A 26,433-nucleotide genomic window follows, 5' to 3' on the forward strand; every position below is an offset into this window, starting at 1 on the left:
TTTTTGTTTCTTTGCCCCACCCGTACCCCCCTCCACCCCCCCACCCCCCTGCTCTTCCTATCTGTCTGACTAGATTGTTTCATCTCAATCCAAAGCACAGGCAAAAAGCCCAAATTACTGTATCCAAAAGTACTCCCTTTCTGGGATTCATTGGATTCTTCCTGTCGATGCGTTTCGCTGCAGTTAATGTGTAGCACCACCAGTTTGGGTGCTGCTAATGTGTCATCGCTGTGTTCAGTGATCAAAGTCTGAGGTAGGAGGGGGAAGAAAAACACGACTGTTACTGTGCATAGGAGCGATTTCTGTTTCTTTTGTTTGGCTTTTCCCTTTCGTCGTAATACCTCTCTTGGATTTCATGTTTACGGGATCAGCTGTTTGCTGGTAAGGCTTTTTTTTCTCCTCAAATGAATTGCCCGGAAAATGTATTGACACTGCTGTGCATGCCACATAGACATGCCTCTGAGAGACAAAGGTGATGCTGCCTTACCCGTTTAGCTCTGAGAATAATGAACCCCTTTATCCCCCCACACCCCTCCCTTTTTGCATATGAGCCGTACGGCCCTAATGGGGTCAGGCAGATGGGTGGGGACCTTGTCGGGGTCCATGAAGACAGCTAGTGTGTACGTGTGTGTACGTGCTGGTTTGTTTTTGAATTTCTAGATAAGATTGTTGAACTGTTAGATATATTTTCAGTTTCTACTAAACTGTAACCGCCCAGTTTAATATCTCACGGACTCTGGGGAGGACGGCTGAAGCCTCGATGCCTCCCTCCCGCTCCTGGACATTGTACTATGTTAATGATTGCACTCTTTGGCCCGCCTCCCTCCATGCCTAATAGGGACTTTTTAACGAGGCATACGGTGCTGGGGCAAGATAGTGATGAGCTGTGAATGTACGGCCAAAACTTTTTTTACATTGAAAATTCACTGCCATTTTTTCTACCGATCTGAACGCTTTGAGGCTGCCGCAGCATGTCCACGCGTTCAAACAAAGGCGTACATTAAGTGCGGAACTGATGAGCAGTGTATGAAAGTTGTGCCCATCACCTCGGTCAGCTCCAGTCCATACTGGCAGACTCCGCCCCTCGCCGGCAGACTCCGCCCCTTTACGAGCATCGGACACCTTCAGCACAACAAAGCGTGCGTCGCTCCGCAACATTGTTTCTCCTCCTCTGAACCTGCTGGAAAAAAAGATTTAGTCGGGTTTTGTGCCGTTTGCTTCCCCATTGATGCTGATCCTAGAGTAGGTAAGTCGCGTTTAAGGTGTTTACTTCTCGGGCGTTGGAGACGAGTTGGTGTTTATTTGTGTTGTTGCACATTCGGCGCCATTTTCATACACAGATTGTTTAAATGCCCTGGCACGTTGGCCCGATGCAGCCAGCAACTGTTACGGGATATTTGAAAAAGAAAACAGTTGTTAATCGAAGTCTCATTCGGTTGTGGTGCCTTGCGATATTTACACGATGGTTTATTGAAGCACATTAAAAAGAGAGCGCCGGTACAATGCACAATTAAGTTTTATAACGTCCCCATTAATCACAAGTACTTCGCACTAGATGCTGCGAGTTGTGTTTGTAGAAATGAATTATAAGAGGGCGCACACTTTTTAGAATTTCGGAAAACTCTTTTTCGGAAAAGCTTTTTAAAGGGTCTTTTAATGAAGACGCGGTTTAATAATAACTATATAATAAAATAACTGGTGCTTAATTATTAATATGTGTGTGTGTGGGGGGGGGGGGGGGGCGTGTACATTTTATTTTCTTCATTTCTGGCTACAACTACAATATAGAGGTGATGATGATGATGATGATGATATAGCATTATAATGATTATTTTAATTATAAAATGTCATGTATATGGTAAAACACATTCTAAATTCCTATTTTGAAATGCCTAAATGTGACTTGATGTCATATTACTAATTCTTATTTTAGGCATTTTTTGTTGCTCTTTATAACAGGGTTTTTTTGCTCTCTAATTCTTCTCTGTAAGGTGCCTTACAGCTATTTTGTATGTGTCTGCAATAATGTTGTGTTTTAGGGTGTGGCAAAGATAGGAGACTGATTATGTGTATTATTATAGACATCACTTTATTTTCTGCTTGACTGGACTGGCTTTTACCCTGAGAGGAGCGCACGGGTTAAAAATATCCCAATATGTGAATGTGTGTCTGCGTCTTTGCGACCCACATAGAGAAACTCATGCAATAAGCCTCCTCTCCATCGATGATACTGATGGATCGGTCTATAGTCAGATAATCTCTTATGAAGCGCTGCAGATATGAAGTGGGGAGGCTGAGGGCGAGATGGACACATTGATGCATCAGGACATGCCATCACAACAGAAGTTTAAAAAATGACAGAGATAAGACCCGGATGCTCGGGGTCTCGTGTAAAGCTGATTTGCCAGTGTTGTGAATACACAGCAGCTGACGGATGTTTCTGGTCCTGCTGTGTGAGGTCACCACGGCCCTTGAAGAGCTTGCTAGGGTTAATCCGTCCATTATCCAAACAACCCCTCTTTCATAATGTGCGCAAATGTACGTATGTACTATTCTTTTTATGGGTTTTGGTTGAGCTAATGATGTTGGAGATGGATTCAGAATGGCTTTCAGGTTACCCACAGTAAATCAATCAAGCTCCTTCATTCTTTTCCCATGTCGGTTCAAGTTACAGCGTCAGCCTCACACACCATCTGCGTGTATCGATCAGTTAAGCCAGGTTTGGGACAGGAAGTGACTAAAGTAAACCTTTTTGTAGCCAAATATCTCTTTATTTTAATGCAAAATGACAAGAATGTCGCAGAATGTAAGAAGAAAAACTTTCTGTAAGCAGTGCTATTTTACACCTTTGCATTGTTAAATATGAAGCACATGCATACACTGTAATAAATGATTAAAATATTCAGTGCCTGCCCGTTTTCCCGATGTTGCTGGGCAGACTTGTGTCCATGAACTGAACATACACACAGTTTGCCCGGGCACGTGTTGGTGTGTATTTTGGCATGTGTGCCTGTGTTTACCTAGAGGTTAATAGGAGTCACCATGTGGCCCGGGGACTGATATCTGGGCTTTCGGTTCTATTCTGTTGATTTTCAGCCAGGTAGGCGGGGCTCCTCATAAAACCATGAATCAGCACAGCTGATCGCTACTGTGCTTCTGCCAGGCTTCTGCTTTTCTCTCTCTCTCTCTCTGTCTCTCTCTCACCGCCCCTGAACACACAGATGCACGCACACTCAGAGAGACGTATCGGAGAGACAGACAGATTGATACTGAGTGAGACCGATACTGCAGGCAGGCAGGTAGATGGATGGAGATAATCTTGCGTGGTCACTTGTGGGGATGAGTACCTGTAAACTCCTTCTAATTCCTTAAGCCTACTCTCAGTACCCAGGAAGCATGCTTTCTTTTTGTCCTAGAGGTGCTACAGGGTGACGTTGTTGTCGAGCTCATGTTACTTTTCTCTCAGTGAGCAGCGAAAAATTCACTCAAAAGAAAAATGTCTTTTCTCTGCTGTCTCCAAGACATAATCGCGTTTGCATTTGCGCCTGCGCTTGTTTGCACATGCAACTGCGTGTCGTGTGCAGCACACTGTGAGCATAAATAGATGTGAGCTTGTCTATAAAGGCTAATGACTCCCTGCATCCTGAGCACATGTAGCTATTTATAAACTTCTATACACCCTCCTACTCGGCAAGCGCTCCTCTATTCAGCCCTCTCGTTTCATTTCATCACAAACAAAGGTTTTGGTAGCCAGACAAATTTCTGAGTTCATTTATTTTTTTAACTTGATTAATTTGTGCATTTGTGCAGTTTTTGGCATTAATAGCATGTCACTTGCCTATCCTTTTTGCATACGTTTAATTATCATCATTAATGGAGCTTGGGCTTTTTTTAAGCATTCCAACTAATTGATGTCACAAAATGCAAAGTAATTGGATCTCCTAAAATCAAGCCAAACGTGATCTTTACTTAAAATATACAGTCACATTAAATTTCAAATTATCTTCCTCTAGGAACATTAAATTCAATTGCAATTCAAAGAAGCTCTAAATTAAACCCTGATTCTACTCCATCGCTGGTGTTAGCCAGCAGCTCTTCGGGAGCTCACTCTTGCCAGAGGGTGGCCTACTTCATCTATAATTTAGCTCATTAGGGACACTAATTATATAGGATCGAGGGCAGGTTTTTTCTTTTGATTTTTTATTACAGTGCAGCTATATTTCATCGGAGTACCTCCACAGCAAAAAACAAATGTGCATCACGTTATGAGAGATTGATGCTTATTTAAAGAGAAATGATGTGGCGGCTGCTATCCCCAAATGTCCCGCTCAGCTGGCTGATAGCAGAGATGTTAGATAGGCAACACAAAATAGAGGAGGCAGCAGACACAAGCTCAGCTGGTCCATTAGAGGCATGTCAGTGTTCTGACAATCACAATTGAGATGACAGAGCATTAAAAGACCCAGAGGAGCCCGGGAGCGTCGATGCATACCGGTGTGTGTGTGTGTGTGACCTAGGGAACAGGCCTATGGGGGGTCTTGTGGGGGGAAGGGTAGGCAGGATTAGTTCTAATGTGCAGCACAGTTATTGGTCACTGGACACAAACAAAGGGAGGGCGAAAGAGGATTTTGTCTGTGTGCGTACCCCCTCCTCCCCTCCTGCTGTCCTGGAGTGCCGATGGGAAGTGGATGGTATGGAGGGCCGGGCTGCACCCTTTGGAACGGCCCTGTACATCTGGAAGATTGGCCCGTCCGTCTGCCTGTCTAGCGTCCCCTCCCCCCACTCTCTACAAGGCACAGTGGGACTTGAGTTGAGCTACATATGGAAGACGCAAACACAGCCGCATTAGTCATCAATTAGACAATGCCAAGTAAAGAAAGGGGGTGAGTTGGTCTCATTTAAGACCACCATCGGTTGCGATGTGATATACTTTAAGGGTTAGTTGGAGCAGTGTTGCATTACCTCTGCAGAGTCCAATACTGATAAAGCAGTCCAGGTAATTAGTTTGCATGTATTACCCACATTGACTAAATTCGCCAAGGAATATCCATCTAAACTCATTTATTGACCATTTGACATTGTATCATACAAGTGGTCATAACGCCTGTGCCCAGTGCCTCAGACGACCTGTGCACGATGGGCGTGTGAGACGGAGAGCCAGGCCCGCTGGCCGAGGACGAACCCGGCGGTGCTAATATGCCGCTCGGGAGCAGAATGCCTCCTTTGTGTCCGCGAGATTTAATGAGTCTGTGATAGGAAGCGTTGTGAGCTCGTCCTCACACACACACACACTCTTCAACAAGGAGGGCTATTGTGCGGTGATGTATGTGTGTCTGAGTTAGAGTGTAATCCGTGGGCGGCAGTTGGCTTTGTGTTTTATAGAATAATTCTCATTTATGCCACTTTGAGTAGGCAACTTACAATAATATGTGGCAGGACTTATTGTACATTTACTCATGATTGGAGCATCAGCTGTAAGTGAGAGTGATGAGCGTGCACTGACTGACTTATTTGCATAACATCATTTATTTTTCTTTTACTCCATCAGCATATATTTCATGAATCGTTTATTGTGTGACCTTATAAAGTGTTCGACGGGGAAAATCACAATTTCTCTGACCACAATATACAAATATTTTTCACAATTATATACTTAGAAGAAAAAAACAGTATTGCTTTTCTGTGTCATAGTCGTGAACATTAGTGGTGTACTGATAAACAACAGCTGACTTTTCTTATTATTTATTCACTGGCCCTTCACATCAAGGTGAAGTGTAATGGTTCCCAGTAAACGGCTAACAGACAGTCCACTGCTCCTAAACTGGTTTGTTGTGTTCCAAGTATAGTCACGCAGTGCACTCACATGTCACATACTGGACGGCCATGTGACTTTTCTCCATCTCTGACTCTCTTGTGTCCTCCTTCCCAGTGGCTACCATGACAACAGAGGCGAGTGCAGTGAGCGAGGCCGAGACCGAGGGTAAACAGAAGGCCAGTGGCGCCGAACCCGAGAACAATCAGGAGGCGGCAGCGGCCGAACCGGAAGGAGAGGCGTCGAGCAAGAAGGCCGAGGAGCAGTCGTCTGAGCCTGGGCCCGCCGACGTGCCTACCTCCCCTCAGGAGGAGCAGCTAAAGCCTCGTACCCGCACCTCTGCTGGCAAAGGCCTGTCTCGCCTCTTCTCCTCCTTCCTTAAACGCCGTTCGCAGTGCTCCGAGGGAGAGGGGTTCGAGGCAGAGAAAGCCAGTGAGGAAAAGGCAGACACAGAGGTAAAAGCTGACACCCCGGATGAGGATGGGAAGAAGGAAAGTGTGAAGCGCGAAGAGAAGGAGGCCAAAGCAGAGGAGGAATCATCTGAGGTGAAAAAGGAGGAAGAGAAAAAAGAGGAGAAAGAGAAACAAGAAGAGAAGGTTGAGAAGAGGGGCAGTAAAAAGAAAAAGAAAGAAGCCAAGAAGAAAGCAGAGAAAAAGGGTGTGGAGAAAGTGAAAAGCGACGAGGAGAAAAAGGAGGAGAAACAGGAGGAGAAGGAGGAGAAACAGGAGAAAGAGGAGAAAAAAGAGGAGAAACAGGAGGAGAAACAGGAGGAGAAAAAAGAGGCTGTAGAAAAGAAGGAGGAAAAGGTGGAGGTAAAGGACAAACAAGAGGAGACTGCTGAAGTTAAAGAGAAGGGGGCTGTATCTGAGAAGAAAGAGGAGGAAAAAGTTGATAAGAGGGTTACAAAGAAAAAAGAAAAGGAGGACAAGGTAAAAAAGAAGGAAGAGGAGAAGGCAAAGAAGAAAGCAGAGGAAGAAGAGAGGGTGAAGAAGAGAGAAGAAGAAAAGGCCAAGAAGAAGGAGGAAGAAAAGGCCAGAGAGGCTGAAAAAGCTAAGAAGAAAGAAGAAGAAAAGAACAAAAAGAAGGAGGAGGAGAAGGCTAAAGACGAGAAGGCAAAAAAGAAAGAGGAGTTGAAAAAGAAAGGGGAGGACCAGGTGAAAGAAGAAGCACAGAAAAAAGAGAATGCGGAGGAAAAGATAGAAGTGAAGCCACAGAAGGAAGAGGAAAAAGGGAAGAAAGAAGAGAAGCCACTGATTGAAGCGGAAAAAGGGAAGAAAGAAGAGAAGCCACTGAAGGAAGCGGAAAAAGGGAAGAAAGAAGAGAAGCCACTGATTGAAGCGGAAAAAGGGAAGAAAGAAGAGAAGCCACTGAAGGAAGCGGAAAAAGGGAAGAAAGAAGAGAAGCCACTGAAGGAAGCGGAAAAAGGGAAGAAAGAAGAGAAGCCACTGAAGGAAGCGGAAAAAGGGAAGAAAGAAGAGAAGCCACTGAAGGAAGCGGAAAAAGGGAAGAAAGAAGAGAAGCCACTGAAGGAAGCGGAAAAAGGGAAGAAAGAAGAGAAGCCACTGAAGGAAGCGGAAAAAGGGAAGAAAGAAGAGAAGCCACTGAAGGAAGCGGAAAAAGGGAAGAAGAAAGAGAAGGCAAAGAACAAAGGAAAGAAGGAGGCGAAGGGGCCAAAGGAGGAGCAGGTGAAAGCACCCATTGCAGCTCCAGAGCCTGAGCTTAAAACCGAGGCGGAGGCCGAGCAGGCTCCTGACCAGCACTCCATCAGCAGCACGGAGACACCGGTGGGTGCTACACCTCTCATTTTGCTTTCTTATCACAGCTTGGATGCAGAGGTTGTTTCCTCTTCTAGCTCGGCAGACAGCGTGGAAACGCTGGACAAACAGCTTGTCTGGCTAAGTGTGAAGGGAACAAATTCCGTCTACCGATGTCCTTTAATGAAATGAGGACATTTTCCGCTGGTCGGCGCTGAGATAACAAGATTACAGGAGGCCCAGGCCCAAAAATAGTCACGCACCTTCACTCGCTTTTTACTCTCTGGTTTTTGTGCTGATTAAACAAAGGAGATGAAGCATGTTAAAAGCAATCTTCCAAGCTGCATGTAGGCAGCCTCTTTGCACGCGGCAATCTCCACCAGTCTCTAGCTGCTGGTTGATCTCGTCCCTTCATGCTCTGCAAGACAGAAAATCACAAATAAAAAAATCCTTTAAGTGATATTGTGTAAGATTCAACAAAAGACGCAGCTCTCACATATACAAATTCATGCAGCAGACTGGATAGTAGCGGAAGAACATGTGTTCGGTTCTTTCTAATGAATAGTTTATGACGTTGACAGCTTGCTCAACGAAAGTGACGATGCTGATTTGAGCTGAAAGCTTGGCCTGAAACATGCTGGTCTGAAATAAAGAAGAAGCAGCAGCAGCTACAGCATATTAGCTCTCTACTAATGTCTCCAGTCATATTTAATAATAGCCCTATCATCATAATAATGAATTAAAATAAAACATGGAGTCCTTGCACAAATTTAGCAACTGTATCATCTTGACTTTTCTCCACAGGCTCCAGAGGAAAAAAAGGAAGAAGCTGCGATAGAAAAGGAGCCTGAAGAAGAGACGAAGGAGGCAGAGAAAAAAGAGGAAGAAGTGGCAGAACCGGAGCAAGGAGGCAAAGGAGAAGAGGAGGTGAAGGAGGAGGAAAAGCCAGCAAAAGAAACAAAAACGGAGAAGAAGACAGAAGAGGCCAAAGCCTCCAAACGTTCGAAAACAATGCAATGCAAAGTCACCCTGCTGGACGACACTCAGTTTGAGTGTGAGCTCGACGTAAGCGACCTCACACATCACCGCATGTTGTCTTGTGTTCATGTTATGTTCAGGAAGACTGAAGAACATCCCTGTCCTGTCTCCATCTCATGCAGAAACATGCTAAAGTCCAGGAGCTCCTCACAAAGGTGTGCGACCATGTCAACCTGCTGGAGAGAGATTACTTTGGCCTCGTTACCATGGAAACTCCAGAAAGCAAAGTAGGCTGCGTTCTATTTTTCTTTTTCTCCCGTAGTTTTAGTCACTCCACAAGAGGAAAGTTTGGTATTTTACGTGACACTTGGCTGGAGGCAGCGTTTCATTTCATTTCTTCCAAATTCCCGCAGACATGGTTGGAATCCACCAAAGAGATCAGGAAACAGGTTTCCGGTGGTTTGTATGAGTTTGCGTTCGGCGTGAAGTTCTACCCTCCTGATCCAGCGCAGCTCACAGAAGACCTCACCAGGTGAATGTCTCGTGTTGAAGAAATCTGCTTATTCTGTGAGATATAATGTGCTAATAGGGGTGCTCTGGAGGTGCTGGACGGCCCATTTGTAACATTTGGTTTCTTCTTCTTTTAGGTACTTCCTGTGCCTCCAGCTGAGGAAGGACATCATCCATGGTGTTCTTCCCTGTTCATTTGTCACACTGTCCCTGCTGGGCTCCTACACAGCCCAGTCGGAGCTTGGAGAGTATGACCCGGAGCTCCACGGGGTGGATTATGTTAAGGATCTGAGCCTGGCCCCGGGACAGAACAAAGAGCTGGAGGAAAAGGTGATGGAGCTGCACCGCACATACAGGTAATGGAAATGGGGATGGGCTTTATTGTAGCTACAATAGTATTTCTTTATACTTAAGTTTTCTATAAGTTTGTGAAACCACAATTCCGCTGGCACAAACTGTGAAGGAATTGTATAATTAAATGAGTTGACAGGTCAACATAACCCTGATAATAAAACGTATTTCTATAAAGACCTTCATCATCTGTGCTTTTTTAGGTCAATGAATCCAGCCCAGGCAGACTTGTTGTTTCTAGAAAATGCCAAGAAACTTTCCATGTATGGAGTCGACCTGCACCAAGCCAAGGTAGCTTTTTTGGTTTGAATTGCGGTACCTTTTTAGATAAGTATTGTATGGACAATTTGATAATGCAGGGTTTTTATGGGAATTATTCATCGTGGCTAAAGTTCAAGGTTTTACTGATTTGCTTTGTGTAATTATTTTTGCAACAGCATTCATTTACAGTTGCATCCCAATTTTAATTACAAAATTAATGGCAGCCCCTTTTTAGAAAAAATTAAGAGATTAATGTCATTATAAACTCCACGACCTCAATGTCGTCTGTAGTGTGAGAATGTCTGCCTCCCAGTGGCCGCTCATTGGAAGTACGATGTGAAGAGGCAAAGGCATGCAGCGTTACAGTCTCCTAACCATCTCATCCTGTGTCTGCTCCTACAGGATCTCGATGGTATCGACATTACACTGGGGGTTTGCTCTGGTGGTCTGATGGTTTACAAGGACAAGCTGAGGATCAACCGTTTCCCTTGGCCAAAAGTGCTGAAGATCTCTTACAAACGAAGCAGCTTCTTCATCAAAATCAGGCCATCCGAGGTAACTCTTAAATTATCAGATTGTTTTGCTTATTTTCTACCTCATAGAAACCACCAATATTTTCCCCTACATCCTCCTCCACTTATCTGGTACTTTGGTGTTAAAAGTGTTAAGATTAACAGATGGCTTTACCCATGAATTGATATCGCTTCAGTATTCTGAATTTACTTACCATAAATAAGGCTGCCAAATTGTCTATACTTTATCATAAAACAAGTTCATTCAACACAGCTTTAGGATGTGTGTCATATACTGCATGGCAGGATACGGTCGACCCACGGTCATCATCATTGATTTTGAATGTATTTGTTTTTTCACCTACAGCAGGAGCAGTATGAAAGCACAATTGGCTTTAAGCTGCCGAACTACAAAGCCTCAAAGAAGCTGTGGAAAGTTTGCGTTGAGCACCATACCTTCTTCAGGTGAGAAGTCGTTCTTCCCGCCCAGCAACAGAGGTCATTTTAAGACACTGGCTGTCCCCTAGATAATTGGCTAACTGGTCTCTGCCGCTTAAGCCCTCTGCTGGCTCCCTGCCGGTTCAACCACAGGAAGCTGGATACCTTTGCTCCTGACCTTAGACTTAAACCGCCACGTTTTTTTCTGTTTAGAAACATGGCGGTTGAAGTTGTTGCGACCCTGGTTGCACAACATGACAATTTTTAAGGATTGCAAAATCTTTTTCATTTCAAAAGGGTATATATTTTTTATCCCGAATGTATTTAATGGGGGCCTGGAAGAGATCATAAGGATTGTTTTTGTCCCTCAGAGTTCCAACGGTGGAGCCCCCCTCGTCGCGCCGCTTCCTCGTCCTGGGCTCTAAGTTCCGGTACAGCGGTCGTACGCAGGCCCAGACCCGCCAAGCCAGCTCCTTGATCGACCGCCCGGCGCCTCGCTTCACACGCTCCGCGAGCAAGAGGCTGTCCCGCAACCTAGAAGGAGGTACGTGCGAGTGTGTGAGCGCAAGCTGAGATCATGATACGAAGGCGCAGATTTTGATAAGTTACTCGATGACCTGTCTCGCTCCTGCAGCTGGAGATGAGACTCTCCAGCTCCTGCGACAACTGTCTGCATCAACCAGGTCCGAGGTTGATGATTGGTCGATGATGCTGTCATCTGACAAACCCCAGCCTTCTCCTCAATTTCCAGGTACCCGGAACTGTGTGGAGCCACAACAGCGCTTTTTGACATATTTGCGGCTTTTATTCAGTCCTCGCCAACCGCCGCCATCATCGCATCGTCTAACATGCTCGTCCATTCTGGCTGATTCGCTCTTATCTCTTGCCTGTAATCGTCTTGAAAACATTGCCAGTCACCTGCCGTACTCTGACATGTGGGTAACGTCACCCGTCATGCGTCACCGAGGTGACCACGGTCCGTCTGAAAGAGTTTCTTCGCACGAGGAAGTACACACGAGCATCTCCAGTCTTGAGGCTGCTGTTCTGCATTTTTCAGAACTTGCAGCTGGATGTGTGTGTGTGTGTAACCGTGGCTTTTGCTTGCTTGCTTGTACCTTTTCATGTTCAACATCTTAACTGACCGACTCACTCCTCAATGCTCAATGAGTGGCTGCATTAAAACAGGATGAGGGGGTCACTTTAAACCCCAGTTTTTCTCTTTTCATCTGCTCCTGAGAGGCACCATTTGTTCAGCTTTGTTCTAACCTCCGCTTACTCGACTCACAATGGTCTGGAACAAATGCTCGGCATCTGGCTTGGTCAGAAACATGCTTGAAGCATTCACAGTCGCTGTCATCGCTCCAGCACAACCGTTACATAACGGCCATCACCTCGTCATCTCTTCACAGCCAGAGGTCAGAGGGAGCAGACTCTCAGTCGGTCCTGGGAGGAAGGGCAGTCTGTTCACACGCTCAAAGCATCCGGGCGGGACAATGAGGCTTGGCAGAGTGGCTCGCACACCATAACCCAAACAGTCAGTCAGCCGTGGCAGAAGAGGAGGGGGGACGAGTGGTCTGCGCTGCTCCATCGCCATCCTCCTCTTCCTTTTGTTCCACCTCTTGATTTAGTGAAACAGCCAGGTATTTGCACATTGTTCATGCTGGTTAATGGTTATTTGGCAGTTTGCTGTCAGGAAATCACAAACCAGGACTCCTGAATCTTTCACTTAAGCTTCGATGTCAAAGAACATTCATCAACACTTTGTGACTGTTCATCATGTGGTGCTATTCTGTCTGCCCGTCCGGTAAATGATTGTTCACTACTGTTTCTCTGATGTTGTCAGCTAAGCTCAGCTTGGCAAAAAGTAGCTCCATGGACCGGCTATTGCAACCAGCTCTGAAACAGCAAGATGATTGGTTCCTTTACTTTGACCAAATCTTCAGCCCATCCTCGTGTGAGCCTGTCGACAGACCATGTGAGCTTCTACACGTCATACATATGACAATTAGAATTTGAATCGAGATGATACAAAACCTTTTAACATTTTGCAATAAGACTCCCATTTTAGTTCCTTTTAATGGTCATTGTTCCGTCTTTTCCTCCCTTTACTCCTCCCAGTGTCCCGCCTCACTCAGCTCCAGCTCCGGCTGGAGGATAAGCAGGTCATGCAGAAACAAACCAATCGAACCAGCGAGGAGTCCTTTGAGACGCTGCAGGAATCTCTGATCTTGGTAGAAAAGTTCAGGGAGATCGATGATTTGGAAAGAAGGCTGAGAGAAGTTAGGGATTTAGAGGGTAGGCTCAATGACCTGGACGAGATGGCAGAGCGACTTCAGGGAGCATTAGAAGAGGAATTGGGTAAGGAAGAGGTTGTTAAATCTATGTTAATTCTAGAAGAGGATGATTTTGAGCAGGAGAAACAAATACAAGTTAAGGGTATAACAGAAACAGTTTCAAAGAACTCATTTTGGGTAACAGAGTCAAAAGAGGAAGAAGTCGATGAATTGGAAGATCAGATTAAAGAGGTGTTTTTAAAAGACTTGTTACCAGAAGAAGAAGAAGAAGAAGAAGGGGCCGAGATAAAGCAGAAGATCGAAATAGAAGTAACCAGCGAGAGTCTGTCTGATGACAGCTTGAGAGGGAAGCTACACCAGGTAAAAAAGGAATGGCTGGAGCAGGCAGAGGAGAAGTTGACGTCTGGATACTCTGATGTCGCCAGTACATCTTCTGTAGTAGCGTACCAGATGGTGGAAGGCAGGACGGAGAAGAGATTTACTATAGTAGATGAAGGAGCGCAGACGCAGCAAGAAACTGAAGATGTGCAGGCCCAGCGTGGTGTTACTCTAGAGGAGTTGGTAGGAAAGGAGGCGACGTGGATTAAGACGGAAACACTGGAGGCGATAACTGAGGGAGAGGTGGCCGAGAGGCTTCAGGCCGAGGAGCCATCTCCGGCGGCAGATAGCGACATCTGGTTCATTCTTTTTGACCGCCCTCCATACAAAGCTGTTTTCAAACCACCAGGTACAGTGTGTGACAGTCCAAACCGCATCAGTCAATGCTTCGTCTGCTCTCAGCTTTCTGCACGTTTGCGCCTGGGCGTTCAAAGATTCTGTGTCTTTTACTGTCACCATTTAGTTACTACTGTTCGCGCTCAGGTCGGTGGAAGAGAGAATTTCACCTCCAAGTTTGAGATTTCAACATTTAAGGAGAAAACGGAGACTAAGGTAGAAGAGACCACATCGAGAGGAGGAGTGTGGCGTGTACCAGAGATCCCTCCACCACACGCCATCATGGAAAGAGACGATGACTGGTTTGTGTGGCTGGATGTTGTTGCCAGAGAAACCTCATATGTACCACCAGGTACCGCTCAAACTCTGTCTCGCTTGTTGATGTACAGGAAGTGTGTATTACTGTCAGTGTTGACTGTCTCCTGGCTTTACCCGTATTAGTTACGTTGAAGGGGAGAGACCTGATGGGGGCAGAGAACGCTGAGTCTGTGGCTGCAACGGCCACCGACGAGGATGCTAGAGGTGTAGTTGCTGGAGAGGGAAAGATGATCGAAAAAGCCTCCAGATATCTGCAGGAGATACCAAACCGTCCGCCGCCCGATAGGGACGACGACTGGTTTGTGTTGCTGGATGTTCTCCCCAGAGAATCATCGTATGAACCACCAGGTAGCGTGAAAATCCCCCACGGCTGCTTTTCACAACTTTGCCTCTCTTGTGCTTTATTTTGCACTTGCTCGCCAATATACAGGAAGTGTGTATCGCTGCTTGTGTTAAAAGACGTTCTCTGGATTTTAGTCCTATCCGTTGCCTCGAAGCGAAGTGACCAGGTGGGTGCGGAAAGTTCTGTCGCTGTCGCTACAACTGCAACCGGGCAGGACATCGAAGAAGTGGTGTCTGAGGAGAATAAGATGATGGCAGCGCAGCCGAGACATCCACAAGAGTTGTGGCAGCCAGTGCTCGACAGGGATGACGACTGGTTCGTGTGGCTGGATGCTGTTCCCAGAGAAACACCATATGTACCACCAGGTACTGCTTAAAACTCCCAGTGCTGCTTCACAACTTTCATCGAAGCAATCATCCTGAGTCCCCGCCCCTCCTCCTTCTGGCGTTGAATTTGTTGTATCTGTTGTCGTCGCAGTTGCGGCCGCTGAACGCGTTGACGTGTCCCCAGAAGAACGTGTCCCTGTAGTCACACTAACAGTCGACCAGGAGGGAGAGGACACGGTGGGCATTGAGGCAGCAGACGCAGAAATGGAAGGAGTGCTGAGTGAGGGGCAGGCTGCAGCCCTGCCGGTGGGTGTGAGAGACCGAGACGACGACTGGTTCGTGCTGCTGGATCCTCCCGCCAGAGAACCAACATATGTGCCACCAGGTATTGCCGCCTTGGCCCCCCCCGGCCCACCACAAAGACACGCCGGCGTATTTTAGGTGTCTTAATGCTCCTTCATTGTGTTTGTCATCAGTTATGGCAGAGTATGTTCACGTTCGTCCCGAAGAAAGCATATCTACTGCGGCAGAAACAGTGACAGTTGAGTCCAGGAAGGAGGTCATAGTTGATGAGCTTGTGGTTAAGAAAGAAGATGGAGGACTGCAGAAAATATCGCAGCCACTTGGGGAGAGAGATGATGAATGGTTTCTTCTACTGGATGTTGTTCCCAGAGAAACTGTCTGTGTACCTCCAGGTACCCACAGCCTACGAGTTCCTTTCATTCACACACATTAGTACACCAAAGAAAACTATCTTACAAATTCACTCAATATCACACAAACCAGGTAGCTGTATAAACCATGATGATGTTTGCTTTCAGTTTGGGTGGCAGCACCGAGCCAAATTTATCCAACCGTTCAACCTGAGCGAATGGAAGCGATCACCATAGAGCAGAAGTTGCAGCGTGTTGGGCCTGAGCAGATTAGACTGGAGCCTTCTCGGCCAGAGCGAGACGATGACTGGTTTGTGCTGTTTGACACCATTCGTGAGAAGGCTGTGGTGATACCATCAGGTACCTCGAATATAATGCAAAACACCAGATCGTATATTCAGAGACATTAAATCTAAACTTCTAACTTGCTTTGTTTGGTGGATACACTATTTTCGCTCGGCGTCTTTGACCGTCTCATTTTGTTCCAGTGGCCTCCGTTGAGATTATTCCGGATATGAGGAAGAGCTTTGAGGTTGAGGTGACCTCCACAGAGTCCGTAACATGGCAGAAGATGATAATTGGTGGTGACAGCAGGCATGATGAGACACGTCCGTCTGGAATTGGTTCTAGCCAAGTGGCATCACTGTCTGAGAGAGGGGGAGGAGGAGATGATTGGTTTGTTCTGTTCGACACCCTCCGCCAAAGACCTGTTGTCATACCGCCAGGTACCTGCCCTTGAGAGAGTGCTAAAGAGCTCAGTTGAGTGGTGACTCATGAGCTGGACTGCACACACACACACACCTGATGCTTTCAATCAGTAGCTTTAGAAACGGATGTATTCACCCTTATTTCTCTGTTAGTCGCTGCGGTTGGGCATTTTGTGGATGTGGTGGCAGCCGCTGAACCGAAACCTAAATTCATCCTGGGAGAAGTGACACACCCTGTGCAGCTGTTGGAGATTAAACCGTCACATCCAAGACTGGTGAAAGATGACTGGTTTGTGCTGCTAGACGTTGCGGCAAAAGTACCAGGTATTCAGCCGCTCATACGTCCGCGTGTGAACGTTATCTTTACATACATCTTCCTGGTCAGTGTTGAATTGGAGGTGTGTGTGTGTGTGTGTGCGCTCTTTGTTAGCGGCTGTGGACGAACGTGTCCGTACACACCGGGAAGTAAGAGCAGCTGAAGAGTTTGCAGCCAATAAGCAGAGAGCTCAGCAGGGAGTCCCCCCAGTGGAGATGTGGCGGCAGGAGAAGGCGGTGCAGCAGAGACGGCGGGCAGCAGTGAGAGAGTTGGAAGATGATTGGTTTATTCTCCTGGATGTGGCCACTAAGAAATCAGGTAAAAATAAGTTGGTTTTAAAAAGCACAAATTTTCCAATATTTGTAACCGTTGTGTGTCAAGAATGAGCAGTCACCTATTTTTACACATTTCGGCGGGCAGTTTCAACATAAATGTCCCTGTATTTTCTACTCCATTTGCTTAATAACACTGTGTATTTCTGCCAGTAGTCCCTGAGCGCACCCAGTTCCTAGTGGAGGGGAGAGTTCCAACCGCTTGGGCCGCATCAAAGATGGCTCACCCCGAGAGGAGTGCACAGTTTGAGAAACGCATCCTGGAGGAAAGACGTCCGCTCGCACAAACGCATGTCGATGACGATTGGTTTGTCCTACTAGATGTTGCCCCTAAAGAGTCAGGTATTGCCCAGCTGTTTGGGTTTTGTTGATTTGCAGCTCGAGCAGCTCGCACACACACGCCGCGCTTTCTTCACCACACGGAGAGCTTCGCAACATTTGCCGCCCGTCAACAGGATCCGCTGACTCTTCCTCATGAGAGACCGCGTCCACAGATGGCAACGCACCCGCCCCGTCGCTCAAGGACCTCCCATCGTGCTGTGTTTTGCACAATGAAGAAATAACGCTTTCTTAATCTGCGCAATCAGCGCTACGACCACATTGAGATTTGAGTTCTAACTTCATCTGACCGCATCCGTCGGTGGATTGCAACAAGAACTAATCCATGCTTTTGCCCTAATCTGACTTTTTGGATATTCGCCTCTTGCCCGCCTCGCTTTGACGTGTGCTTTTCTTAAATAAAAAAATAAAAAAAGAAGAAACAAAGCTTATGAAGGTACAGTATTCCCTCGCAGTGTGTGCACGTATCTGATCTCATACTGACCATATGATGTGGCTGCTTACCTGGCTGTGCTATTGTGTGTTGTTTATGGCTGTTGCACTGTGCATGTTACCCACTCAGGGGATTTGATCTAGTCCGATGCGGGTGTGATCGACTCACCCTGTAACACATTCCGCTAAAGCATTAACGTGTCCATTTTGTCTGCATTAGGTCCAGTGGTGAGCACGCAGAGGGGCGCCCGTCCGGTCAGTGCTCCGGTCTTCTCCCAGGCCGCTCTGGCTGAGGCAGGGATCCCTATGGCCCCCCTCGATCAGCACCAGACCTCCACCCCCATCAAGACCAGCCGCAAAGAGGAACGAAAGCTGGAGGTCACCGTCGAAGCTGTGGAGCCCTCAAAGACCGAGGCTGTGGCTGAGGTCAAGGTATTTGAAGTTTTGAATGGTTGCGATGTAATGCAAACTAAATGTTTATGTGTAGGAAAGGTGCAGCATCATGCATGTGTGTGTGTGTGTGTGTGTGTGTTAATCACATACGCCTTCCAGAAAAGCTGGTGTCTCTTTTTAAAAGATCAACAAATGATTTAGCATTTGTAGTCATAGCTATTGCCTGGGTATGTAGGTTGAGTCTATAACGACAAAAGACTCTTTGGGTCTAATTGGCTCACAGTCCAAAAGACTCGTTCCGAGTGTGAACTGTGTCTCTCGTGCTGCTGTAGCCAGCAGTTTGGAGGGTCCAGAGAGAAATGGACTCTCCACTGATATGCGCAATCCCAGTGGGGACATTGAGGTTGGTGTGTTAGACGCCGGGCTGCTGCACGTCGCCTCGTGTCCACTGTAGCTGAGGCGTGAGTGCTAGAGCCGGCGCGCAGCGGATGCTAACATGTGTCCCTCTCCTCCCCACGGGGTAGCACACGTCTGAGGGGACGAGCACGGAGGTGGTGCAAGTGCGAAAGGTCAGATTCTGAGCCTGGTATCCGTTTTTTTCCCCGTGTCCATCTCTTCACCTCCATTTTGACAGTATCCAGCTTCCCATCCTCAAGACTAATCTCACGCTCTCCTCGTCTCGTGTTTCTAATGAAAAAGAGAAAAAAACAGGCACATGGGGTATTTTTTAATAAAGTAGGAAAAGACGGAAAAGGTAAACGCAGTACCTGTTTATCAGGTCAAAATGAATGTAGTTTTTACACATACAAGGTTTTTCAAAGTCTACGGCTTTCATTTCTTCATTGCTTGCTATTGTTCTAAACTCCGGAATGCACACATGCATGATTGTAGATTTGTGCACTTGTGTTACTACTGTTCTTTTTTTTTTTTTTCCTTCTCTACAGCCACAGGCTTTTTCTTTTGTTAGTTTGTTGTATTTCGGCTCTCATTGTCATCTTTTGTTTTAACACTGTTGTGAATAACGTAGTATGCATGTCCAACGTGTGGCTCGTCACACAAGGGAACCGAAACAAATCCACACATTTTTGTTCTTTTTATTTTTCACAGAAAAGGGCTAAGAGAACTGAGGGTGACTCAATTTATATCAGACATAGCCTTTTAATGTTGGAGGTTTGTATCCCATCCGGAGATGTCATTCTCTATCTCTATTTTCTCACCCTTTGGCGCAACGGCTACTGTTTAATATCACGCTTGCATGTGGCATGATTCACACCTTTTTCGCATCAGCATAAATTACATGATAAATGTTTGTTTGTGTTTGTGTGTTGCAACATAACTCTAATTGTTTCAGGAGAGTCCTGCTGAATTTACAATAAATAAGTAGTTGGGTCTTACAACATATATATATATAATATAATATAAATACAGATGGAGCTGCTGGGTTTATATCAAATACAAAATAGTGTGTGTGTGTATTATATCCAGATCACCAGTATTCTCCTGTTGCTGCTTTTTGTTCTTTTACCTGCCTGTTTCCAGCTAGCCAGAAATGCATTGTGATTTCTTGGCAGTTTTGATAATTTAATGTTTGATTATAGAAAAACTAAACTTTGGCAAAGGAATGCCGTTTGGCAAAAACAGTTATCATTAAGTTGTTCTTTATCACCACAATAAGAGGTGAATAACGGACAACTTCTGTTCATCGGCCAGATTGTTGTGTATATTTGGTCAAATGGGATTCAATATTTTATAAGTAAAGATCAACTTGGTGCTAAATGTTGCCAAATGAGTGTTGCTGCTGCTTTTGTTCATGTGTGTTAAATGAACAGGCTTCATCTTTGATGATTTGTTTTGTGTCTGCTATTATCACAGCTCCTGCTCTTCCATTTGCTGCCTTTTCATTGCAACACTAATTCTACCAATAGAGCATTAATGCAGCGTAGTGTAATTATCCAAAAACTCACCAAAGGTAATCCACATTGATAAATCAGGGCAATGACTCCTGTGGAAGTTTCCCTTGATAAACTAGTCATGAATCAGCTGCCATGCTTTAGTTTTATTTTCAGGAGGAGTTGCTGATAATCCAAAAATGTAATAATTTAGATCAATCACTAGTTTTAATTTACATTCCTTTAGAATCACCAATTAACCTTGCTTCTGCTTGTGTATTTGATCAGCAATAAGTCAACACAAATTATACAAAAAATCCCACTGCATAATCTCACTGTCATCTCACTTTTCTTTATTCTCTCGTCTACATCCCCTTCCTCCTTCCCTCCCATCCCGTTCCCCTGCGGACGCTGCTCTCGATAGGAGTTCGATAAGCCTCAGGAGGACCTGCTCAGGCATCACGCCAGCATCAGCGAGCTGAAGAGGAACTTCATGGAAGCCGCCGCGGAGACCAGGCCCAGCGAGTGGGACAAGCGCCTCTCTACGCACTCCCCGTTTCGCACCCTGGGTATCAATGGTCAGCCTCTGCCCAGTGCAGACGGGGTAAGTCTCCAAAAGAGCCCGCTCGCCTTTTCAATTCCCTTTTTAACCAAAGTCCCCCACTTCAGGAATTGGAGCCAATGAAGCAAAAAGCTTTCATTGTGTTGAATTCGAAATCATCACAACCAACGAACAATTCCTGAATTGACTTGGTTGAAGCTGCATTTCCACGTGCACAGTCACTTGTTTTCCATAGCTCTGCATTAGCGGAGGTAGATCGGGCTCGATTGGGAAAACATGGCGCTGCTCACACTAGTGCAGCCAGAACCTGAAGTTCTTGCTGACGCGTGTTTCTGGCCGATGAATGCAGTCGTCATCCCTGGTTCTCCTGCGCTGTTGGGTTGAGTTGAATGGGTTGTGTGTGCATGTACGGCCCTATTTAGGGAGAGAGCACGTGCTATGCCTGCATGCGTATGAAGAATGCAGTGTGACCGGTTGGATAGGGTCTGTGTGTTTGCTCTTTCACTTTGATAGTGAGGCACCTTTGGGACCTGACTCCGATTCCCCTGAACTGCATCGGCTTCCCGACGTGTTTGTGTTGCACGACCGACAGACCCGACTTTACCGCATGGCCCCGAGATGAATTTCTGCACCTTCTCACACTGAGCAGCATTTACCTTCTCCCCCTTTTCTCTTCCTTTCCTTTTTATTAATGGCCTTACCTTTTGCATTTTGCCTTGCACAACCTCTCTTTCACACTAAATTCACCTCCCTTTTTTTTATTTAGGCCACGGCTTTCTCTTTTCTCCCTTTTGTAAATTTATAGTTCAAGATCACAGAAGTCCATTATACAACTAATGTGTCATTACTTTTATTCATTGTTATGTTAGAGTTACAAAGAGTACATGACCGCTCTCCAGCAGCAAGTGTAATCTATATTTGAAGTGCCTTTGGGCAAGACGTCAACTCAACTGCAGCAAAACTGTTTGGACACAAAGCGCTTCTACTCTGAGAAAGAAATGCCTCCAAGTGCATCATGTTGTCAGGATGCATTTATGTTGCATTAAAATCAAAGCAAAGCAAAAGTGACAGTTGGGTGTCCGTAGTGAGATCAGTAGTGAATCAGCACAACAATATGACACCGGTCAAATGTTGTCTGCCAACTGGAGCGGACAAACTGCCCAGTTTTACAAGTCACTTTGTCTTTCTAGTTAACCTTTTAGCTGTGAATTGACCAAAGAATAAAGTCTACGCTGATAAAAGTAGACAGCGTTGGTCTTTCCTCTTTCTGACCTGCTGTTTCAGATGAGTGGATGTTTCTCAACTCATTCTGGTTGTGCTGACTAAATGGAGCATGCTGAGAAGTCAAAAAAATCTATAACACGCATCCTTTTCTTTAATAAGATACTACCAGTCTGGATGAACTTCTTTCTTCTCCCCCAAAAAGAAAAAAAGAATTCCACTAATAACGGAAAAGTATTTTTTTAAATGCATGTGCCGGTAACATGTCCATGCTCTGGACTACCCAAAATCCCAAAACATACTCATTGAACATTTATTATTTGCGCACCTCTGGCTTTTATAAGTTTCGGTTCCATTTCTGTCATTTCAAAATTCCTTCTTCCTCTCATGTGTCTTCCCTCCTCCTCCTCCTCCTCCTCCTCCTCCTCCTCCTCCTCCTCCTCTCAGTTTGTCATCCGCCTCCCACGCGGCCCCCTGCTCGACTTCTACTCCAAGCGCAGCTGAGGGGCCGTCTCGACCCCGCGGAAATCCCACACAGGTGTGAGCGTGACCTGCGGAGACGTCCCCTAGTCCATCTGCCCATCACCCCTCTAGCTTTCTCTTGCTCTCCTTCCTTCGCCTGCTCTTTGACATCACCGAAGCATTATTCATCTCTCATCCTCTGCTCCACGCGAGACGCTGCCCTCTATGGGACTTGACTTTTATCCCCGCGGTCTCGGTTCCCCTCTGCAACACAATCAAGCTGATTGTTCCAACCAGGAAACAGAGCTGTTGATCACGAGCGGAAATGACAATCAAGCCACGACTACTTTGCATTTGTGAATTATTATTCTTTTTTTTTTTTTGGGACTTTTAAGTGAATCAAAATGACTTAAAAGCATACTTTTATCTGGAGGCTTTTAATGTCTGCCTGTATCACGTTGAGCCTCCTTTTATACACATTTTTTTGTACATTTTATATTGTCAGTTGTCTAAGAATATTTACTGTTTTTCTTATCCCACATTACGTAAATGCTGGAAAACGGCAGTGTTACTGTCACTGAGACTCGTATCAACATCCTCACAGAAGACTACTTTCTGTGAGGGGATACCTCGAGGCAGCTTAGTTGTAATCGTTTTTGACCTCTTTGTCCGTCCCCTTATTCGACGGGGCAGTATGTAGCAATTGCAGGAGATTCCCTGTCGCATGACCTCTTGACAATCAACTATGACCAAAGAATAAAAGGCATTCCACATACAGTTCATATGATTGTTTGTTCCTTGAATTCGAGTATATGATTTTCTTGATGGCTGTCTGTCAAAATTAGTAAGAGTGGCATGTCCTTTTTGTAATCCCCATTGAAATAATGTTCAGACTGAAATAATAATCCATTTATTATGACACTACGGAGTAATACCTTATTTCTTTCTAGTTTTCATTTACCCTAACCCCCAAAACAAGTCGTCATTATCTTCCTACAGATCTGTATTACATCATAAAATAAATACAACATCGCACAAATGCTTGCATATTTGAACATATGTAACATGCAATATAATATAACTATACACACACGCACCACGTGTTTAGAAAGTACTTACCCATGATTCCATAGTGGCTGTGTTGTGTCTTCTGTAGAGCGGGTGCATTAGTCTCCCCGGCAAAGGTTCAGAGACAAAGACGGCCTGCGAGGAGACGGGCAGCAATCGGGGCTTTTCGGGCCCGCCGGCTCCCTCTGTGAGCCCCAGGAGGGAGCGTGATAGCGTCCAGGCCCAGGCCGCTCATGTTGGGGAAGAGTCATGGGATCGGGGAGGGGTCGTAGCTTTTGAGACCTCCTTGGCGCCCATCGCGGAGGCGGAGATGGCCTTCGTCCCCTCCTCCCAGGCTTTAGAGGGGACCCCGGAGGGAGAAGGGCCGTGTCCCGGAGTGCCGCTGTGGCCAGAGAAGTTCGCTGGACCCTCCCCAGCTTCCTGTTTCAGGAGCGATGCTCCAGAGGTGGTTCGCAGCTTCCAGGTAGCCCCCCCCCTCCAGAGGGCAACGCCGATTACGCCTCTCCAATGATTTCCAGGCTCCTTTTGCAGCCCTGTGACATATCCGAACATGCCGCTCTGTAGCCTCGGGGGTCCTGGGCCGCGGTGGTGGGTTGCTGCAACTCCGGCATGTTTCCACTGCTGTGAGCTTTTCCTTTCATCATCTTTGCACCCCGCTCACGGCTTTCCGTCTCCTCGTTTTGTTTCCAATTGGTTGGTGGTGGGAAGGTAAATAACATGATCATTTCCCCCTCTCCCAAAAAACGAATTTGGTGAAATGGCTCCTGCGGTGGGGGGAGGGGATGGGGGGAGGACTCAGCGGCGGCTTTGTGAGAATGTGCATGGTGTAAAACGAAGTGGTTGCTGTGCGGAGGGCAGCGTGAGGCTGAACAGTCACTCACGGGGGGGTATGCTCCCATCCACAGCCCCCTCTGGTGCAGACCCAGACAGTCACCATCGCAGCTGCCTCCACCTCCTCACCCAGTGGCATCTCCACCACAGACGTCCCTATCGTCCCGACTAAGACCATCATCTATGAGTCCTCAAAGGTAGGGGCTCCAGCCCGGGGTCGGTCTCGGCAAGAGATATCGGGGCAGCTCGACCTACGAGGACCAGGGGGACATGCGCCTCCTCAGAGGCGATAAAGCAGCACGGCACTTTCCCTGGCTGAAGCTCAAGGTCACGTTAACTAAAAGATGATTACTCAGTCTACATGTTTTTTTTCTTCTCCTCCGGCCTCCCTCAGGTGGAAGTTGACGGTACAGCTGAGGACAAGGACGGCCCACTTATGTCCAGCTCCAAGACTGTTACCTCAGACGCCAGCAGCGGCACCACGGTCACCACCACTCACATCTCAAAGGTCAGCAGTGGAAGCTTGCTTTGTGGCCATTTTCTTTTTCTTTTACTTACATTTTTCTTCCCGCTACCAGATAGTGAAGAGCGGATCCTCAGAGACCCGCGTGGAGAAGAGGATCGTCATAACTGCCGACTCTGACGTCGACCAAGATATGGTACAAAACTCTCCGAATATCAAACGGCAATGAGCTGAATATTAGAGGACTAGTTTGGCATTTCAAGAAATACCTGCATTAGCTTTGTTAGTTAGATGAGAAGTTTAATACTTATATTGGTGCTTAGCTTAGCATTAAGTCTGGAAACTGGGAAGAAATGTACCGTTAGGAATTATTTAATGAAGACGAGGACAGTTTTGACTTGAGGATATTCATATTACGGCTAATATAAGTGCACTTAATATCTGTCTTGCAGGAGAAAGACGGCGGAGCGTCGCCATTGTAGCCGAATCGCCACCCGCATTTGTTCCTTTGACTCTCCACCACACATTGACCAGCTTTGTCTACGCACACAGAACAGAAACATCCCATAATCTGCACCTGATATTTTAGATAATTCAGTGGATACATCTTAGTAGATCCTCTTTGTTTTTAGTTTTTTTTCAGTTGTAGGTAGAGGAGGGCTTCACAGTGCTCGAGTTTGGAATTGAATGCTTATCTCATCGAGGTGTTAAAAGCTTAGTGGAACAACCGCATTTTCACTTGGTTCAGTAATGTTTGCTTTTATTTCCCTAGTGGTTTTTACATTGTTATTTTATAAAACTGCACTGTTTTCATTGTAGTTTAGACACCATCATCAACGTGTATTCCCTTGGTGCTGCTAGGGAGTGTTAAGACTACTTTTAGGGGAATCATTTTGGTTGTTTACTTGTCTATTTAATTCAGGAAAGACATTCCTTAATGGAATGACCTACATGGCTTGAACAAGTGGACAGAGACATTCTGTACTATAATTTTAAAAAGTTAGTTCCCTGCTCAGGTACAAAAATGTCAAGAACCAGCAGCCTACACATTGTAAAGTTTAAATTAAAAATTGATCTATTTTGAAATATTTCTCTATTTTATAGAAGTAATGCTTTTATAGTATTTGTACAAATTTGAGGTTTTTAAGTTATTCATCCATCTGCTCATTAAATTTTCCACTGTGCTGTTTACTGAATTTTGAGGTCTCTACTTAAAGCCTGAGATTCTGAATCATTCCGATATGTTTCCTCTCGTAGTCCAAGTTCATCAAACGTGTAGCGATTTCCACATTACAATGAGGTGCTTCCCTCAGTACCATAGAATTCATTATCACTTTGAATATGTTTGAAGTTTTTCAAGCTTCGGTCTGTTTAACTCAGGTTTTGATATTTGTTGTAAGACTACAGACCCTACTTATGATTGTATGAGGAATAGCCATATATGTATATCCATCCCTACTATATTAAATGTACATTTGAGTTCTGCCAAGTTAGGTCAATCAATACAAAGCTCGTCTGTCACAGTAACCACGCTTGTGAGGGGGGAAGGCAGCTGTCCCAGTATATGTGGCTTTTCTCTCATAGGAGCACAAGTTGTCTTTTTTTTTTTAAACATGTTCTACTATACAGTAATTTATTTGTAAAGTAGGAAGTGTCTTGTGTGATTTGATGTACTGTGATGTTTCAACACGTGCTGGTTTCCAAGCTTTCACTAGAGATGTCAAAGTTAAGCATTGCATTCATTACCAACCAAGTTTGTAAAGCCTTTAACACATAGTCCAAGTAGATCGCTCTCACTTGCTGTTTCTTGTGGTTTCCAATAGAAAATAACATGCTTAACATATATGAATTCCTTTTAGATGTTTGTTAGCTTACTTTTTTTTTTTTACATATAAAGAAGCCATTGGTATTGTGGAAAACGACAGAAGCCTCGCTGTGAAGATAATGTAGTTTCACAAAAGAAAATAGTTTAGACAAATATTGTTGCATTGTGACTTATCCCTGTCTTTTTAAGAAAAAATAAAATATGCATTATTCTGCGTTTTATTGGCAGTCTGTGTGAAAGATACAATTTTGATCAGAAATAAATATGCCATTCACTTGCTCCACAGTTGATGTTGACTGTTATGAAAAGATGTCACATCTGTTAAGAAT

General features: G+C 45.6%; 1 protein-coding gene across 9 annotated transcripts; it reads left to right on the forward strand.

The window, feature by feature from the left end:
• The first annotated feature begins 209 nt into the window (after positions 1-209).
• LOC119198074 (uncharacterized) lies at positions 210-26,385 on the forward strand. 9 transcript variants are annotated; one of them, XM_037454923.2, is made up of 33 exons: positions 210-381; positions 5,930-7,596; positions 8,371-8,631; positions 8,727-8,831; positions 8,958-9,076; positions 9,192-9,410; positions 9,609-9,696; positions 10,069-10,221; positions 10,546-10,643; positions 10,988-11,160; positions 11,251-11,367; positions 12,026-12,256; positions 12,460-12,591; positions 12,735-13,637; positions 13,752-13,976; positions 14,066-14,290; positions 14,420-14,650; positions 14,763-14,996; positions 15,088-15,306; positions 15,433-15,624; positions 15,753-15,989; positions 16,125-16,295; positions 16,402-16,605; positions 16,773-16,961; positions 17,611-17,822; positions 18,308-18,352; positions 18,891-18,953; positions 20,097-20,276; positions 23,074-23,448; positions 23,891-24,013; positions 24,211-24,324; positions 24,395-24,475; positions 24,732-26,385. In XM_037454923.2, the coding sequence occupies exons 2-33, from the start codon at positions 5,938-5,940 to the stop codon at positions 24,759-24,761; spliced, it is 7,608 nt and encodes a 2,535-aa protein (XP_037310820.2). In that variant the 5' UTR covers positions 210-381; positions 5,930-5,937; the 3' UTR covers positions 24,762-26,385. The 9 variants fall into 9 exon arrangements, with proteins under 9 accessions (XP_037310820.2, XP_062421472.1, XP_062421473.1 ...); XM_062565488.1 differs by lacking the exon at positions 210-381 and adding an exon at positions 1,012-1,246; XM_062565489.1 differs by lacking the exon at positions 210-381 and adding an exon at positions 1,012-1,246 and having other exon boundaries at positions 16,776-16,961.
• The last annotated feature ends 48 nt before the right edge of the window (positions 26,386-26,433 follow it).

Source organism: Pungitius pungitius, chromosome 11, assembly GCF_949316345.1.
Source record: "Pungitius pungitius chromosome 11, fPunPun2.1, whole genome shotgun sequence".
In the NCBI taxonomy this organism is placed as follows: Eukaryota; Metazoa; Chordata; class Actinopteri; order Perciformes; family Gasterosteidae; genus Pungitius; species Pungitius pungitius.